The sequence below is a fragment of the Pteropus vampyrus genome, unplaced genomic scaffold (genome assembly GCF_000151845.1).
Source record: "Pteropus vampyrus isolate Shadow unplaced genomic scaffold, Pvam_2.0 Scaffold260, whole genome shotgun sequence".
NCBI lineage: Eukaryota > Metazoa > Chordata > Mammalia > Chiroptera > Pteropodidae > Pteropus > Pteropus vampyrus.
Window position 1 is genome coordinate 1,801,846 of NW_011889041.1, and position 17,500 is coordinate 1,819,345.

The 17,500-nt window shown below is 33.6% G+C and overlaps 1 protein-coding gene and 1 pseudogene across 1 annotated transcript in view; both read right to left on the bottom strand.

Annotated features, from left to right (window-relative positions):
- GFRAL (GDNF family receptor alpha like) overlaps window positions 1–15,631 on the bottom strand; it is a 58,795-nt gene extending 43,164 nt beyond the window's left edge. Inside the window, exons 1-3 of the mRNA XM_011375023.1 lie at window positions 15,610–15,631; window positions 10,788–10,922; window positions 8,375–8,533 (exon numbers count right to left, since the gene is read on the bottom strand). Coding sequence (XP_011373325.1) covers window positions 8,375–8,533; window positions 10,788–10,922; window positions 15,610–15,631 — 316 coding nt within the window. The remainder of the gene's footprint in view (window positions 1–8,374; window positions 8,534–10,787; window positions 10,923–15,609) is intronic.
- Window positions 9,116–9,234, bottom strand: LOC111729385 (annotated as a pseudogene).
- Window positions 15,632–17,500: the final 1,869 nt, after the last annotated feature.

Here is a 17,500-nt window from a genome sequence, read left to right on the forward strand (position 1 = left end):
TTTTTTTTCCCTTGCATTTCCATTTGATCCACTAATATTAAAAAAAAATATCCAGAATCTGACAACTTCCCATACTGATCCATCATCCATTGTCTTTTTGCTCCATTATTATATAAATCCCTAACTGTTTCCCCACTTGAGCCTTTGTTTCTCTTTACTCAGTTATCAATGCAAAAACAAGAATTATCCTATTAAAGATATAAATCAGACCATGACACTCCCCTGGCCAAAATTCTTCATTGTTTTTCTATATCACTCAGAGTAGAGCCAATGATTTTGAAATGACCTACAAAGCCCTTCATGATCTTGTCCCCAGTTTTATATCAGATTTTATCTCCTACACTTCAGTTCCTTGCTCTCTTAACTCTAGCTTGTGGTCCTCTCTGCTTTTCTTCAGATCTACAGACATATTCCCAGCTCAGGACCTTTAATTAGCTGTTTCTTCTGTGTTAAGTACTCTTTCCCCAGATATCCACATGCCTCATTCCCTGCCACTTTCAATCTTTACTCAAATAGTTATTTCTTCAGAGCAACTTTCTGTCCATCCTTAAAATTACAAACCACCCATTCAGATCTCTTTTCCCCCTACCTGTATTATATTTCTCATTAGCACTTATAATGTTTAAAATCCATACCTTAAAATAATTTATCCTGATTAATTTTCTTTGTCCCCATATTAGATGCTATGGCTCACTACTAAGGTCTCCTCAGGTACTAATTTCCCCAACTGCCGGGATTATTTTGGATATTGGATCACACTGATCCTTTTCCTGGCATTGCTCTCATCCAAAGAAAGTTGCCACACCCAAGGTTACAGACTTTCCTAGGAGACAGCTCGTATCTAAGGACTAGCCCACGTTAGGGGTTCAAAGATCACGCCTCTTGCCTCTACGGGTGTGATATCCCTGAAAAGCCATTCTAGGTACAAGCTTTCTGTGGAATCAACTTAATTTACTGTGGCAATTAAATTGCATTTCGTCTTCTTCCTCCACCTCATCTTGTTTTTCTCACTTCCTCCTAGCTTTTGCTCCTGAGACCTTGGCCCAATACATTTTCTGCATGCCAACCTCTGTCTCAGTCTATTTCCAGGAAAACTGACTCAAGACACATCTCAATTTAAAACGGATGCTCCTGGAGAGCAGTGATTTTTGTTTGTTTTGCTTACTGCTTTAGCCTCACATCTTAGAAAATGCCCTGGGGCATGGTAAGCAAGCAAAAGAAATATCTATTAAATGAACAGATAATTATCATTACCGATTTTATCTATTTTTAAAAATCCCTTAAAAAATAATAAGCTCCTTCAATAAAGGGCACAAAGTTTTGTTTTTTCTTTGTTTTTTTTTAATTCTGCTGCACAGGACCTAGCACATTGTAAATGTCTCATATGTAATTGTTCAATGAATGAATAAATGAATGAATGAATAAAATTAACATTATACTAAAACCTTTTCGCATTTGCTTCTTCACAATCTCTTTTGCACATAATCGTTGAGTTTTTAAATTTTAGTTTCCTAGGAGAAGTACAGGCAGAAATGACAGAGCTAGAATAGGAAATTAAATATTTTTTAGTTAACTCATATTTGTGATTATACTTAATGTTCCTAAAATCTTTTGAATACCAACCAGAAACAATATCCTGGTTGAATCCATCTTCATAGTCTTCACTGACAGCTGAAACTTGATTCATTTGATCATCCTGTATACAATTGTCTTCAAACAAACTTTTCCAAATTTCAATGCACTCTACTTTTGAAGGGTCATTGCACTGACAATTCCACAAGATTGTTTTTTTCAGACTTTCTTTTAATACTGCACACAGGTGGCCTCCATCAAAAGTCTTGCATTGTTCTGATTCCCTCCCACAGGTTTCCTTAAAATTCTCATACAACAGAGTACAATGTTCAGATTCCTGGCAGATACGTTCTGCTATGACACAATCACTCTTTTTTTCAACCATTAGTGATGTATCTTTCTGATGGAGCCATTGCGTAATATTTGATTGTGAAGATAAATCCAAGGACAGTGATGATTTTTCTATGAATAAAGTAAAAGAACTGAATAAAAATTAATTAAATTCATTACTTATGAACTTTTAATATGTTTTCTAAAAAAGAATGACATATCTTTTATAAATATTTCAATATCTATTATCTTCTAAAAACATTAACAATTATTTCTAGAGAGCTATGACGAATAACCTTGAATTTTTAAAAACTGAGATGTAAAACACTGATTATTTATAGTTTGTGCAACTAAATAATAATAATAGTCACTTTTTTAGATGATATTTATCATCATCATTTTCTTTTGTCTTTTCATTACATTTTGATGATGGTTGATAGAAAACATATGTAACTTAAAGTACTGATAAAATAATCCATCATTTCTCTGGTATAAATTTTTATGAATTTCTGTTTTCTCCTAGAAATTTCCTATACTAAAGTATTTCTCAAACTTTTTTATTATTTCCCCCTTAACAAGCATTTTTAGACAGTTTTTTCTTAATTCCACTATCCCCTTGTGAAATTTGAATTCCACACATACACTGCTTAGGAACTGTATGTATATATGTATATTTGTGCTTTATACATAATAAAGAGTATGATTTGGGTGGGCTTACCCCCAAGTACCAATTTTTACGCCTTGGTTGTTATAGCGCCTTCACCGAAAATGCCTGTTATACAGATAGTTCCAATAAGCTCGTAATTATATAAACTTTATAGAAAGAAGGTAAGAAAAATGACTTCAATATAAGACTCCAAATAAGCTTAACATAGCCTTTCAGAAGTGTACCGTCTATTTTTAAATGTCTCATCTCTCTGAGGCACTTCAAGTGAATCTGCACAAAGGAAACATCCTTGACTGCACCATTTTTCCCTCAGCCAATCACATTACTTTTCCCCTCTTTAAACAAAGTTTAAAGTTATTTCATTTTGTTTTATTGAATGCTTTCTCTTACACCTTAGTTTTTACAAATGCTTTATACTTATGCAAGATAAAGATAATATAATTGATTTCATGATACGAAAATGTTTACTCAAAAACTGTCAGGCATTCTTCTAAGCACTGTTCAGAATACAACCTCTGTACTCGTGTGTTTTGAAACATATACTACTATAGCATTTTGCATATTTCTCAAATAACAACTCACAATGGATCGTTATAATTATATATCAATAAGGCTTTCCTACTAGAATAGAGTCCTTCTCTTTTATCTCTTATAACCAGCACATCCAGGCATGCATGAATAAGATGCATGTGAATGAATGTTGTCCTCATATAATTAGTGCTATTATATTGGTAATTATATATTTTAAAATAATCTTTAAACCTGTCCAAATGCTAATCTATTTTGTTACATACATACATAAATAAAATAAGCTAGGCTAAATGAAACAATGCAGCTTAATGTCAATTTTACTTTACCATATTTTAATCAAGACTAGGGACTATCTTACCCATCTTTATATACTCCAGGGTTTATATAATGTCTATGCATATTAACCGAATAGTAACTATTTTATGAATAGATACATGATTTAGGTGTTCAGACATATTTAATAAATTAAAATGTATTATGTATTTATCGATTATTTATTAAGTGTCAGGAACCATGTTGGGTACTTTAGCATATTTTTAAAAAGAGAGAGAGACAAATTCCAAAGCCGATTTACAATATATCAATGGAGAATAGTATAGTGTATGTCTATATATGCTGGGGAATGTTTTGGGAATGTAAAGAAGAGAGATCATATCTTAGAGTGCTAATCAAAGGGTTATGAAAAAAATATAAAAAAGATGAATAATAAAATAGCAATAACTACATATCTATAAGTAATTACTTTAATTGTAAATGGATTAAATGTTTTAATAAAAAGACATAAGGGGCCTGAATGGATAAAAAAAAACAAGACCCTTACATATGCTGCCTATAAGAAACTCACTTCAGATTGAAAGACACACACAGACTGAAAGTAAAGGGATGGAAAAACATATTCTGTGAAATGGAAATGAAAAAAAAAAAAAAAGTCTGGGGTAGTAATAATTATATCAGACAAAATAGACTTTAAAACAAAGGTTAAAACAGGAAACAAAGAAAAACCCAGTAATCCCACTTCTGGGTGTTTATCTGAAAAAATCTAAAACACTACTTCGAAGGGACATGTACATCTATATATTCATTGCAGCATTATTTACAATAGCCAAGATATGGAAGCAACCTGAGTGTCCATCAATAAATAGATGGATAAAGAAGAGGTGGAACATATATATAACAAAATATCATTAGGCCATAAAAAAATGAAATTTTGCCATCTGCAGCAACATGAAATATACCTAGAGGGTATTGTGCTGAGTAGAGTAAGTCAAATAGAAAAAGATAAATGCCATATGATTGTACTTATATGTGGAATCTAAAGAACAAAATAAACAAACAAAACAGAAATAAACTCATAAATACAGAGAACATTTTGATGGTCGCCAAGTGGGAAAAAGTTGGGAGAGTGGGTAAAAAAATAAAGGGATTAAGAAGTAGAAATTGGTAGTACAAAATAGTCATGGGGACATAAAGTATAGCATAAGGAATATAATCAATAACATTGTAATAACTACATATGGTGTCAGATGGGTACTGGCATTGTAAGGGTTATCATTTCATAGATTATATAGATATCTGATTACTGTGTTGTACACCTGAAACTAATATAATATTGTATGTCAACTGTAATTGAAAAATATAAAAAAAATTAAAAATAAAAAAATATTTAATCAAAGAGAGTTCTTTAGGCAAAAATAAAAGATACTAGGCAGCAACAAGAATTCATAGGAAGAAATAAAGAGCATCAGTAAAAGTAACTACATAGGTCAATATAAAAGACAGTAGAAATGTATTTTTATTTTTTCGTACTGTCACATTTTGTTTGTATTTGTCTGTACTTTTTATTGCTATCTACTTTTCCCCTGTCTGATTTAAGAGACTTCTATATAAAGCAATAAGAATAAATATGTTTTGGGGGGTACAGTCAAGATGGTGTAGAAGGTAGATGCTGTGCTCGCCTGCTCTCCTGACCACATCAAAATTACAGCACAGCTACCACTGGGAGTTGCATGATCTGGCTGAACAGAAGTCCTACAACTTGGGGACATACATAAGAGGTCACCTCGAAACTAGTAGAAAGGGTAGAGATGCAAAACAAGTTGGTCCCACAACTGAGTGTGGAGGTCAAGAACCAAGAGGGTTATCTTAGCTGCAAGCCCCTTCCCTCCGGCTCCACACTGGGCTCTCTAGCTCAGGGTTTCAGTGCCAGAAAAGAGAAGTCCCCATAACCTATGGCTGTGAAAACCCACAGAGGTTGTGGCTGAGTGAGACAGAAGGCTGCAGGAGTCTCAGACTTCTCCTCTTAAAGGGCCTGTGCACAGACTTACTAGATGATGGACTTACTCTGGGCTCCAGCAATTTGTTATCAGTACCGTAGAGGTCATCAGCTGCTGGAAGAGTGCCAGGGACATGCAGGGAGGAACTGAGTTGTCTGGCTTCAGGGCGAGGCCTGGAGGGGTGGTTTTATCTCAGACAGAAGCATTGGCAGAATCCATTGTTACTTTGTTGAGCCCTCCCCACTCCCAGAGTGCTAATGCAGGCAGCTGCCATATCTGAGTCTCCACCTACCTGGTTATCACAGGTCACTCCACCCAGGAGAATCCCTGAGACTATACCTTTTGCAACATGCGGGCCCACCCAAGCTGCCTCCAGAGTTTTTTTCCCATACAAATGGCCTATTGTGGCTCATGCTGTGGGCTTTCCTAAAATTTCTCAAAGGCTCACAAAACCCAAAGCAGCAGCATCTGGCCTCAGTGTGCCCCATACCTCTTCCTGACGAGCCCCAAGCTTTGCACTAGCGGCAGCCAGACTTGGTTCTTGGCTTGGCCTCTCGAGGCACCTATAAGCCCAGCTGGGTAGCAGCCAACTGTGGATTGCTTAGTGACCCTTATCTGGTGGCCCTGGAAGTGCACAAGCTGTGGTTAAACTTGGCCTGCAGTTGGGCCCTTCTCAGGAGGCTCTTAAGCTGGCATACATACCAACTGGCCTCTTTTGATGGGCCCAGGAGCCAGAACACACCCAGGGCTGGATTTGAGGAGGAAACACCCAAAGGGCAGACTGGGCTTCCACCAGAGATCTGCTACAGTGAATCCTACTCTTTAAGGTCACTCCTCACCAGTCAGTCCTCACAACCAATCAACCCAAAGGTCAATTCCTCCCATCAATGTACAAACAGCAACCAAAGCTCAACTACAACAGAAGGGCACACACAACCCACGCAAAAGACATACCTTGAGCACTTGACTCAGAAGACCGGGGAAGACTGCAAGACAGGACATCTACTGCATAAGGCCACTCTACTAAGATCAGGAGACTTAGGAGCCCTACCTAATACGTAGAAACAAACACAAGAAGGCAGTCAAAATGGGGAGACAAAGAAACATGTCCACATGAAAGAACAGAACAAAGTTCCAGAAAAAGAACTAAACAAAATGGAGACCATCTACCAGATGCAGAATTCAAAACAGTGGTTATAAGGATGCTCAATGAACTTAGAGGAAGAGTAGATAAACTCACTGAGAACTTTAACAAAGAGATAGAAAACATAAAAATGGAGATGGAAAATATAAAAGGGAATCAGATAGAAATTAATACAATATCAGAGATGAAAAGTAAGTTAGAAGGAATCAACATATTGAATAAAATGGAGGATCAAGTCAGTGATTTGATGGGGTAGTAGAGGAGACCCAATCAGAATAGCAACAAGAAAAAAGAATCCAAAAATAAGAGGATAGTTTAAGGGGCCTCTGGGATAACATCAAGCATAATAACATTCTCATCAAAGGGTACCAGAGGAGAAGAGAGAGAGAAAGAAATTGAAACCTATTTGAAGAAACACTGATGGAAAACTTCCCTAACCTGGTGAAGGAAATAGACATACAAGCCCAGAAAGCACAGAGTCCTAAACAAAATAAACCCAAAGTGGCCCACACTAAGACACATGATAATTAAAATGCCAAAGTTTAAAGACAAAGAGGGAATCTTAAAAGCAGCAAGAGAAAAGCAATTAGTTATCCACAAGGGAGCTCCTGTAAGACTGTCAGCTGATTTCTGGATGGAAACTTTGCAGGCCAGAAGGGATTGTCACAGAGTATTCAAAATGATGAAAAGCAAGGACCTACAACCAAGATGACTCTACCCAGAAGAGCTATCACTTAGAATGGAAGGACAGATGAAGAGCTTCCCAGACAAGAAAAAGCTAAGGAGTTCATCATCTCCCAAACAAAATTATAGGAAATTTCGGAGGGACTTCTTTAAGAAGAAAAAAACATGTATCAAAAATATGAATAATAAAATGGCAATAACTTCATATCTATCAACAAGTACTTTGAATGAAAAATAACTAAATGTAGGATGGCTGAATAGAGAAGAAGAAAAGACCCTTACATATGCTGCCTAAAAGAGACTCACTTCAGATTGAAAGGCACAAACATGCTGAAAGTAAAGGGATAGAAAAAGATATTTCATGAAAATGGAAATGAAAAAGAAAAGGCTAGGGTAGCAATAATTATATCAGCCATAATAAACTTTAAAACAAAGGCTATAACAAGAGACAAAGAAAGGCTCAGTAATCCCACTTCTGGGTATTTATCTGAAGAAACCCAAAATACTACTTTGAAGGAACATGTGCATCCATATATTCATTGCAGAATTATTTATAATAGCCTGGGAATGGAGGCAACCTGGGTGTCCATCAATGGATGAGTGGATAAAGAAGAGGTGGTACATATATACAATGGAATATTACTCACCCATAAAATAAGACAGAAATATTGCCATTTGAAACAACATGGATGAACCTAGAGGGTATTGTGTTGAGTGAAATTGGTCAGACAGAGAAAAACAAATATCATATGATTTCACTTACATGTGGAATCTAAAGAATAAAATAAGCAAATCAAACGGAAACAAACTCACAGATATAGAGAATATTTAGAGCATTAGCAGATGGGAAGGGAGTGGGGAAGGTGGGTGAAAAGGGGGAAGGAGTTAAGAAGTACAAATTGGTAGTTTCAAAATAGTCATGGAGATGTAAAGGAATATCGCCAATAATATTGTAATAACTATGTACGGTGTCAGATAGGCACTAGATTTATTGGAGTGATCACTTTGTAAGTTATATAAATATCTAATCACTATGTTGTACACCTGGAACTAATGTAATATTGTATACCAATAATAACTGAAAAATTAAAAAAATGAAATTACATAGATGTGATTCATTTTAAAATTGTCCTGTTTTTATGACTTTAAATATTTTATATAACAGTGTATCGCCTGATTCACTGATGCATTTTTTGCCAAGCAATTTGTTAACAGTACCATAGAGATCATCAGAGCAGAGACAATTTTTAAACTGGAAATTCCTTTCCACTAAGGCTTGGATGCTCAGGTTGCAGCTTGATGAATCCTTCATCTTGCAGGGATTACCTGGATTTCAAAGGGCAAACATATAATACTCCAGATATTAATTTGAATACACCCCAAATATACCCAAAATTCTTTTAACAGATTAATCTAAGTAATTTATTATTATAGTAAGATTTTCTGGGGTCACTGTAGGATGTTCATGTAAGGGACATTTTAAGCAAAAATATCTATTTTTACTGTTGTTTTCTCCCAATTTTACCTTTTAAAGTAAATTAACTTTTTTCAAGTTTTAAAATAATTTGGACCCACTTAGAAAGAATGCCAATTTTGCTCTTCAATAATAATCAATGCTGCCTTTACATGAGGTGACCAGAAAGTTCTGCAATCTTAGTTATTTTATCAGTTTAGCTATTTTATTAGATCTATTGTTTTAAGCTGATATTTTATTTTACATCTCATTCTAGGATGATAACAAGAGATGTACAGGTAGCTCTAAAATTATCATGGGATATGAAGTTGTCCTGACACTTAGAAAGCACACAGTAAATATTATTATTTACTTATTTATTTTAGGCAAGGCAACTCTTGGTTGAATTCACAGATTGCAAGGACCTTGTCAGCTTACAATCCCTTATTTTTTATTTTTTGCACCTACAGCACCCAGTCTTCCTAAGTGGTCTCCCATCCAAGTACTAACCAGGCCTGATCCTGCTTGGCTTCCAAGACCAGAGGGGATCAGGCTTGTTCAGGGTGGCATGGCCATAGTCTACTTTAATTTAAAAAGCCATATGTATATACTCAATGATTTTTCCCATTTTTCTGAATAAAACTAATTGAGATAATTTCATTTGTGTATTTGAGAATATTTCTATTTCAGCTTTATGCATAAGATAAATATGCAAATGCTGCAATTCATTGCGAATGGTTTGCTTTTTGCATACTGAAATAAATATGCTTTAATTCATGACACCTGAATATGATATTTTAAATTGCCACACAAAATGTAACAAGGAGCTTCATCATCAAAACGACAGATTGTTTTTTGTCATTGTCCTCTATTTCCATCTTAAATTTACTGAGTTACTTTGAGCAAATTATGCCTTTGAAATTCTTTTCCTGAACAGTAATGAGAATGTTGAATTAGAGAGCTATAACTTTCTTTGGAGTATATAAATTACATGTACTCTCTTCAAGGGAGGAGAAGAGAAGAAAATCTCTCTCCTCCTATGTAATTCCTGAGGTCGTGAGGTTGGTCAGGAGCTCTGCTGGTGGAGACTGTGAACACTGACATTGTCTGAGCTACAGTTTTCTGCCTCTTAACCCAACACACTCAACCATATATCTTTTGGTAGGTAAAGTAAGCACATGATGATGGGCAAGAGTCATGAGCAATACAGAATTTACTCTGTAGAATGGATGGAGAAACAAAGTGAGTCATAAAAGAATATATTTTCATTTTCCATTTTGGATTTCTTTTACTGAATACTCCAGGAAATTTATTCAGGATTTTATAGTATTATAATCTTTGTTATACATGATGATAAAATTATCATTACATTAGAATACTATTTTTTTAAAGATTTGTCATAATAGCACTAGGTCAATGTCTCGCTATATAATCAGTTTATCTAATTTTAGTAAATAAAGTCTTCCTATGATACTCTCATTTAATATTTATTCAGCTATTTAAAATGTTTAGAACATATTTCTTTTTCTTTTCAACAAGTAACAGTGACTCTCTAATCTTTACATTCTTTACCCTTTGGGCCTTCCCTCACATGTTTGAAATGTAGGACAAGTTTAAAATAATAATATATTTTAACTTGTTTTGACAAAGTTGGAATGGAAATAGTGTATATGTTGTGAGAATATAAAATGAATATTATATACATACAAATAAATAACAATACTTTTGATCATCACAAATGTTATTTTTCCCTATTTTACCACTTATGTATTAACAAATAAAAAAATATTTTATTTGAAAAATTATTGCCACACTTCTGAGAAGCATACATATAATTATAACATTATACATAGTGAAATAAGTAAAAAATAAAATAAATATAAAAAGCTGAAATCTTGCATAAAGCTACTTGCAGTGCCAATGCATTAGGGTCTTGGAGTCATTTAAGAATACTCTTTTGTAACTAAATTCACTAATAAGCAAATTAAAGTGAAGCTCTTGAATATCAAGTTTGAGTAAAGTATTAAGAACAAAACTAACTTAGTTCCTCAGATAAGGAAAGAAAATATCAAATCTTATTTTTATCTGAATAAAAGGAAACCATTTGAATGTATTTTAAACAACTTGTTTTACCTGAAACATTGCAGGCAACTTCCATTATTCTCCATGCATGTTTACATCCATTTGCATCACTTAAGCATTGCTCTCTTAAATATGTGCAATTAATGGTTTGGGAAGTAGATTCATTTTCTGAGCATAGCCCAATAGCTGAATAACAAAAGAACAAAAACAACTTTGCAGCATTACAGTATGGCAGTTATTTACCTCAAAACTAAGTTATTAATGATAAAGAGCAGAATTATAAAAAATAAAATGTGACAAGATCATTACAAGACTGGAATAAATCTTAATCTCCCCTCTAGCTATAGATCTATATTTCTCCTATATAAGATTCTTAAATAATCTGTATTTGTTCTCTTCCATTCTTACTGCTTATTTATTCCTCAACTTACAATTAATTTTTATGACTATTGTTTTGTTGAAACTGCTCTTAAAAATACTTTAATAAAACCGAGGATATTTATGACTTTGATTAAGCTTAGTTTTAAATCCTAGATCTAGAAATCATGTCCCTTTCTCTTTATACCCCTCAGAGACCTAGCCTTTCCCCTGAATAATCAGCAACATCAGAGGCAGCAGGAGGCAGTAGCCTAAACCTGACTAATAATGGTCACAGGTCTGGACCTCTGGTAGGCTAAAGATGACATCTTGACCTCAATTCCCCAGCTCTACCATGAAATGACTCCCTGGCTACTTTCCTGTGAGACCAGACAGAGGGACTCCATTAAAAACTTCAAAATTGTCCCCAAGACCCGAAGAAATAATTGATTACCCTTACCAATTACCCTTACCTCCTACCAATCAGCTCCCTGCACAACTCCAAACCCCTAACCCACAGTGTCCAGTGATTTCGCCTCTATAATTTGCATCCTACCAACTATTGTGGCTTTTGAGCATCAGCTTCCTGTTCTCATTCATCAATAAAATAGCCACTATTTCTCCACTGCGGTTCTCGATATTTAGTGTTTGGCTCTGCTAGTGTCGAATGGATGAACTCTTTCTAACACTAATCGTTCTCTAACACTAATCATTTTCATAACAACAAATTTAATAGTTTTAAGACTTCATCTTGCCTACTTTTATCATTGGGCTTTTTGTTGTCATTTCGTTCTTAAGATTCCCTCTTCCTTTAGTAACCCTCTTCTAATTCTCTTGATACTCATTTATTTGATATTTTCTGTCCATAGGCAGAATCCTTCCCAGGATCCTCTTACTCTTCTGTCAACGTACATTTTTAGCTTAGGTTTTGTCCTCACACTTTTCTCATTCTCATTTTATGCATTCTCTGTGGTCAATTACATCTATTCTCACAGATTTAACTAAAATCTCTAGACTGATTATTTTCAAATGTTTAATTCAATTTCATTATTTTCTAATATTCCAGTTATAGATGTTGTTATCCTCTCCACCTAAATGTTCCAAACACACTTCCAGATTATAATACCTTAATATTGTCCTCTTCATTATCGCTCCCTGGTAAACATCCCTATTCCATCAGTAATTCCACCATTCACAAAAACACGCAAAGTAGAAACCTTGGATTTATGATAGACTCCTTTATATCCTCAACTTCATACTTTCATATCCGTTCTTGCATATTTCATCGACTCTCATTTTGAATGTTTGACCAACTGATTAGTTAGTCAGTCTGTCTCCAGTATCATCTATTCAGGTAGGTTCTTTACATGCCCTAATCTGTCTAATACACCATTCTATTCCTGTTATTTCTCTGCTTTATCCCTTGGATGATCCCCATAGAATGACTCATTCTTCATTGTATGCAATCTGGAGGTTCTCAAGCAGCATTTATAGTTTCCCAAATGCTTGTACCTCTGAGAATTTACTAGATGGTCACTGGTAGGTACTCCTTTCTCCACTCTGCCTTTCTGGAATAACTTTTTTTTTTTGTCCTTCAAGACTCAACACAATAATTACCTATTTTATGAAAACCTTTTCTGAATTCATACTTCTTTTTCCTATAGCCAAATTAAATTTAATACCCTTCATCTCTTTCACTACCATTTTAGGAATTCTTCAATGATAGCATTTACTGCTTTGTAGTAAAATTATGTATTTTTGTGCTTGTTTCCACCACTGGGTTTTAGGGTTTTACTGGGCAGGAATTAGGAGTAATTCATAATTATATCCTCATTATAAATACAATGATGCATTGTAGATATTCAATAAATGTATGTTGACTTACACCAATTTGAATAGTTGTTTATAGATGAGTTATATATAAATAACTGATAATATTCAATTAAAATAACACCTTCCAGGTATTTACAAGTTATTTTGGGTAGAAGACAAAAAGTTCCAATAAGTTTTCTAGAAATATCAAAAATATAGCAATGTTAATTTAGTCTATTGTATAAATAACTCAAACTGATTCTATAAGCATGAGAACTGACACTTGCTTAATCAATCCATGGAATAATATGGGAATTATAATTGAGTTATAGAGACAGTGTATTAACTATAATTAAGAAATGTTTAACTATATCTTAATCAGAGCCAAATTTGAATTTTTAAAAAATAATGTTAATTATGAATCACCTGTGACAATATAGAGCTATAGGTTTCAAGTAAAGCTTTAAAATCTTTTCTTTATCTTACCTCTTTCCAAACCTCTTCTCCTAAGGAAAATCCAAGACAACTGATTAGTTCATATGTACTATTTGCTGGGTCACTGCATTTGGAAGTTAGGCCCATGGTTGTGTCTTGGTCACATTTTTCTTGTTGAGGGCTAGAGTGAAAATTGATATATCAGCTTCCTGGTTTTTCATGTGTTCATGGATAACTTCATCTAGCCAAGCTCCTGACCTAGGTTAGCAATTCTAGAGAAAGAGAAATGAATCTCTTTGATTATGGCCCAAGGTTACTTGTTTAAATCCAGCTTGCCAAACACCCTGAGACTCAATTTATAAGAGATTGGAATTTTATTTGCCATTGATCATTATATCTTGTGACTAGCTTCCTCATGAAACTTATAGGTGATAATCTCCTGGATACATCATCGAAACCTCACCAGTGCATCAGTGTAATGATCATTAATGAATTCTACTTACTATTTTTCCATAATCTTTTTCACTTTCTTTTATTTTTAAATTTTTATGTTAAATAATTCACTTGATTATTTGTTTTACATGATTTTTAACACTTTCCACTCAGATGAAATACTGAATCAACCAGGAAAATCATCTCAATTGATTTACCTCTCAAAATGCAAACTACCTTTAGCTTTCCAAAATATATTCATTCCTAACTATGATTTGTGGCTATGTACTTAATCCAAGAGTTTTCAAGGATTCTTTTGAAATGTTCAGTGAAAAAGAGGTTTTATTTTTAAAATAAATAAGATGGAGAACATTGCACATTATGTTCACCCTCTTAAAGATTTAAAAGGCTCATTATAATATTAAATCCTCTGTTTTAAAAATTCAGTATGTCCCACATTTCTTTGGACTTTCTCATATCACAACACCTATTTAGATAACATTAAACAAGTATTTTGAAGAATGCACTATGAAAAATATTGGTTAAAACTATCAAATAGCAAAATTTTGACCCTACAAGTGTTGGAAATTATTTCTCTCCTACAAGTGTTGGAAATTATTTCTCTCATCCAATCTAGTGTCAAGGTTAATTTAGAATTAAAAGATGAAAACAGGAGGCGATCATTACCTTTTCAACTGGGGCCATAATGAGGTTATAATATATTCTGTGCATTCAGTTATATTGCTGCCTGATCTATAAAAATCAAAGTCTCCTAGATTTCTCTTTATAATACAGGATAGAAATAAGAAAATGTTATTAGAAATAAACACAAGAAGTGCAATTTTGGAATACTGAATAACTATTATTTAAACCAAAAGAAAAAAAACCTAAAAATACATAAAAGATCTCTTTCCTTCTTGCTTTGATTTTCTTTTACTTGATTTATTTTAACTTTTTATGTTCAGCATAATTTAAAATAACATTCTTTGTTTTCTTGCCCACAATTATGTCTTTCTTTATCAATATTTATTAGTGTGGAGTAAGCAGAAAATATATTGGCTTTGGTTTAATGAGTGGATTATTAACATTAAACTGCAATCATAACTATCCCTTTTTTTAATTCAATTTATAAATTCTACTAAATACTAAAAAAAAATATAATAGCTTCTCCAAAAATATATATAACAAGTAGATCTTCATGAATTCTATTTTAAGTATAAATAAATTCTTTTAAACCAATGTCTTACAATAAATTCATACTACCCAATACAAGAGGGATAAATCTACATTTTATCACTAAGTCACAGAAACTAAAATGAAATGTGAAACATTTGATATGGTATTGTTTTACTCTACTAAATGGCTTGTACATTTTAAATATTAATGCCTTAAAATTAGGGGAACTGAATGTTTTAAATTAATCTCATTTTAATTTAATTTCAAAGAAAAACAGATAATAATTTGAAATTTGTCATCTTATAACTTGTAAATAGATACTGGAAGGTTTCATTTCTAAAAATTCCTAGTATTTATGTGAGTTTCATAAATCCTAATAAATAACTCAAAGAAATTAGATTATTCTATACAATAAAACAGAAGCAATCTGAATAGTTAATGTAATTTCTGCATTGTGCATTTTCTATAGAGTTATACATGAGTAAAAGTAAGTGAACATTTTTGCAAAAGCAATAAGCCATGTTAAAAAGTACAAAATTGTAAGTAATAGTTCATATTATAAGCCCCTATTAGTTTAATCAACAGTTAAGTTAGGACAGCATTAGGTTCATGAAGCATTGGTGTTGTGAATTCAGATAAAACAGAAGCATAATTTACTTACCAAGGAAAATGAAGATTATCATGCTGGACAACTTAGGTTGTTCATTTGAAAGAAAGGCGGATGTATTTACTCCAATCAGCTTCTTAACAGTAACTGTCCAGAATAAGGCTTCAGCTTCTGCTCTTGGTTCCTAAAAGCATTACTGATTCAAGTCAACTTCCTATGTCACTATTTCCTCACCAATCTTTCCTAAGCTGTGAACTTTCCTAATTATGTTCAAATTCAATTATTTTGTTCTGAGTGTACTGATCTTGTATATTATGCTTCCAAGAAAGCCCACAAGCCAGACACTAAGATGATACATACCCTGCACATTCATGAAAAAAAAAAAAAGTCTTTTTCTTTTTTCTTCAATTAGAATACTAAATTCTGTAAAATATTGCGAACTATAACACAAAATTTTCCTAGACACTCGAGTAGACTCATTTTCCACTTCATTATTTAGCCTCATTTAAGGCAATTTTATGGCATTTGAGAATATAGAAAAGGAGAAAAGACGTAAACGCAACCCAGGAAAATGTATGGGGAATTCAAGTTCCACTGGTATCAAACTGGTGTACTTTATCTTCTCAAATAAGAAATGTTCTCTATATGTGCCAAAAATCTCAGTATATTTAAAAGTTGTGCTGCCTCAGCTACGGTTCCTCAAACTCTCCAAATACAGTGATGCATAAGAAATGATTCTTCATGATGATGCAGAAACTCTGTTCCACTGGAAAGATAATCATCCGCTATGCTCATCACTTGACAACTATTTTGCTCCTAGCATCAATGAGAGGCATTGCTATGGTCTAAATATTTGTGCCCTCTCCCCTCCAAAAAATTTTATATGTTGAAATTCTAAACCCCAAAGCCGATGGTATGAGTAAGTAAAGATTTTGGGAGGTGCTTAAGTCATTAGGGTAGAACCCTCATGAATAAAATTTGTGATTTAAAAAAGAAGCTCTGGAGAGATTCTTTGCTTATTCCACCTTGTGAAGAGACAGCAAGAAAGTCCCAGCTATGAACTAGGAAGAGGGCCCTCATGAGAATGTGACCATGCTAGTGCCTTGGTATAGGACTTCAGTTTCCAGAATGGTTTATGTTTCCCAGTCTGTAGTATTTTGTTACAGCAACCTGAATGGACTAGATAGGCATTATTTATCTTGTCTTATTTTGATTGTGTTCTTCTTCACAAGAACCCAGAGCACATCATCTCCCTTGGGACATCTTGAGGCTTATACTTTTAAAACACTCTGAGACTTTCCTATGTGGATGCTTAGAAATATAAAATACTGCTTTGGCAAGAAATTAGGAACAGATAGGTATGGATAACTAACTATCAAGATGGGAGAGGAGCGTTTCTATGTACACAGTTATATAATGGAAGAGTTGCTGATTGCAATTGACCATGTTTAATTTATACTAGAAGAGAAGTTATATTTTGTTTTTAAAATACATAATAAAAGAAAACAATCTCTGGAGTCCATTAATTGAAAATTGTTACAAAGTTTTTCACTATAGATATTGGTAAATGCCTTTACATTGGAAATTATACAGATTTACTCCTCAGTGAAATAGGCTAATTTTACCTATGGCCATTATAAATATTAAATATGTATATGGGGCTTATATCAGAGAAATTAACAAATATACCCACTGACTTAATTATTATTTAACAAAAGAATTATGTCATAAAATTAATCAATTATTTCCTTTTAAAGGCACCAAGTCACTAAATTTGTATTATAAATTGTACCAAGATAATAGTTCTTTTTGATATAAGCCAACTAAAAAGTGTTTAAGCTAGAGAGGGATTTGGTGGCTCTGTTGGTTCTCAAACTGGCTTCTGTATGTGGAGAGCAAGGAGAGACAGAAAAGAGGCAGCACACTCCAAATTGGTGTGTGGCAG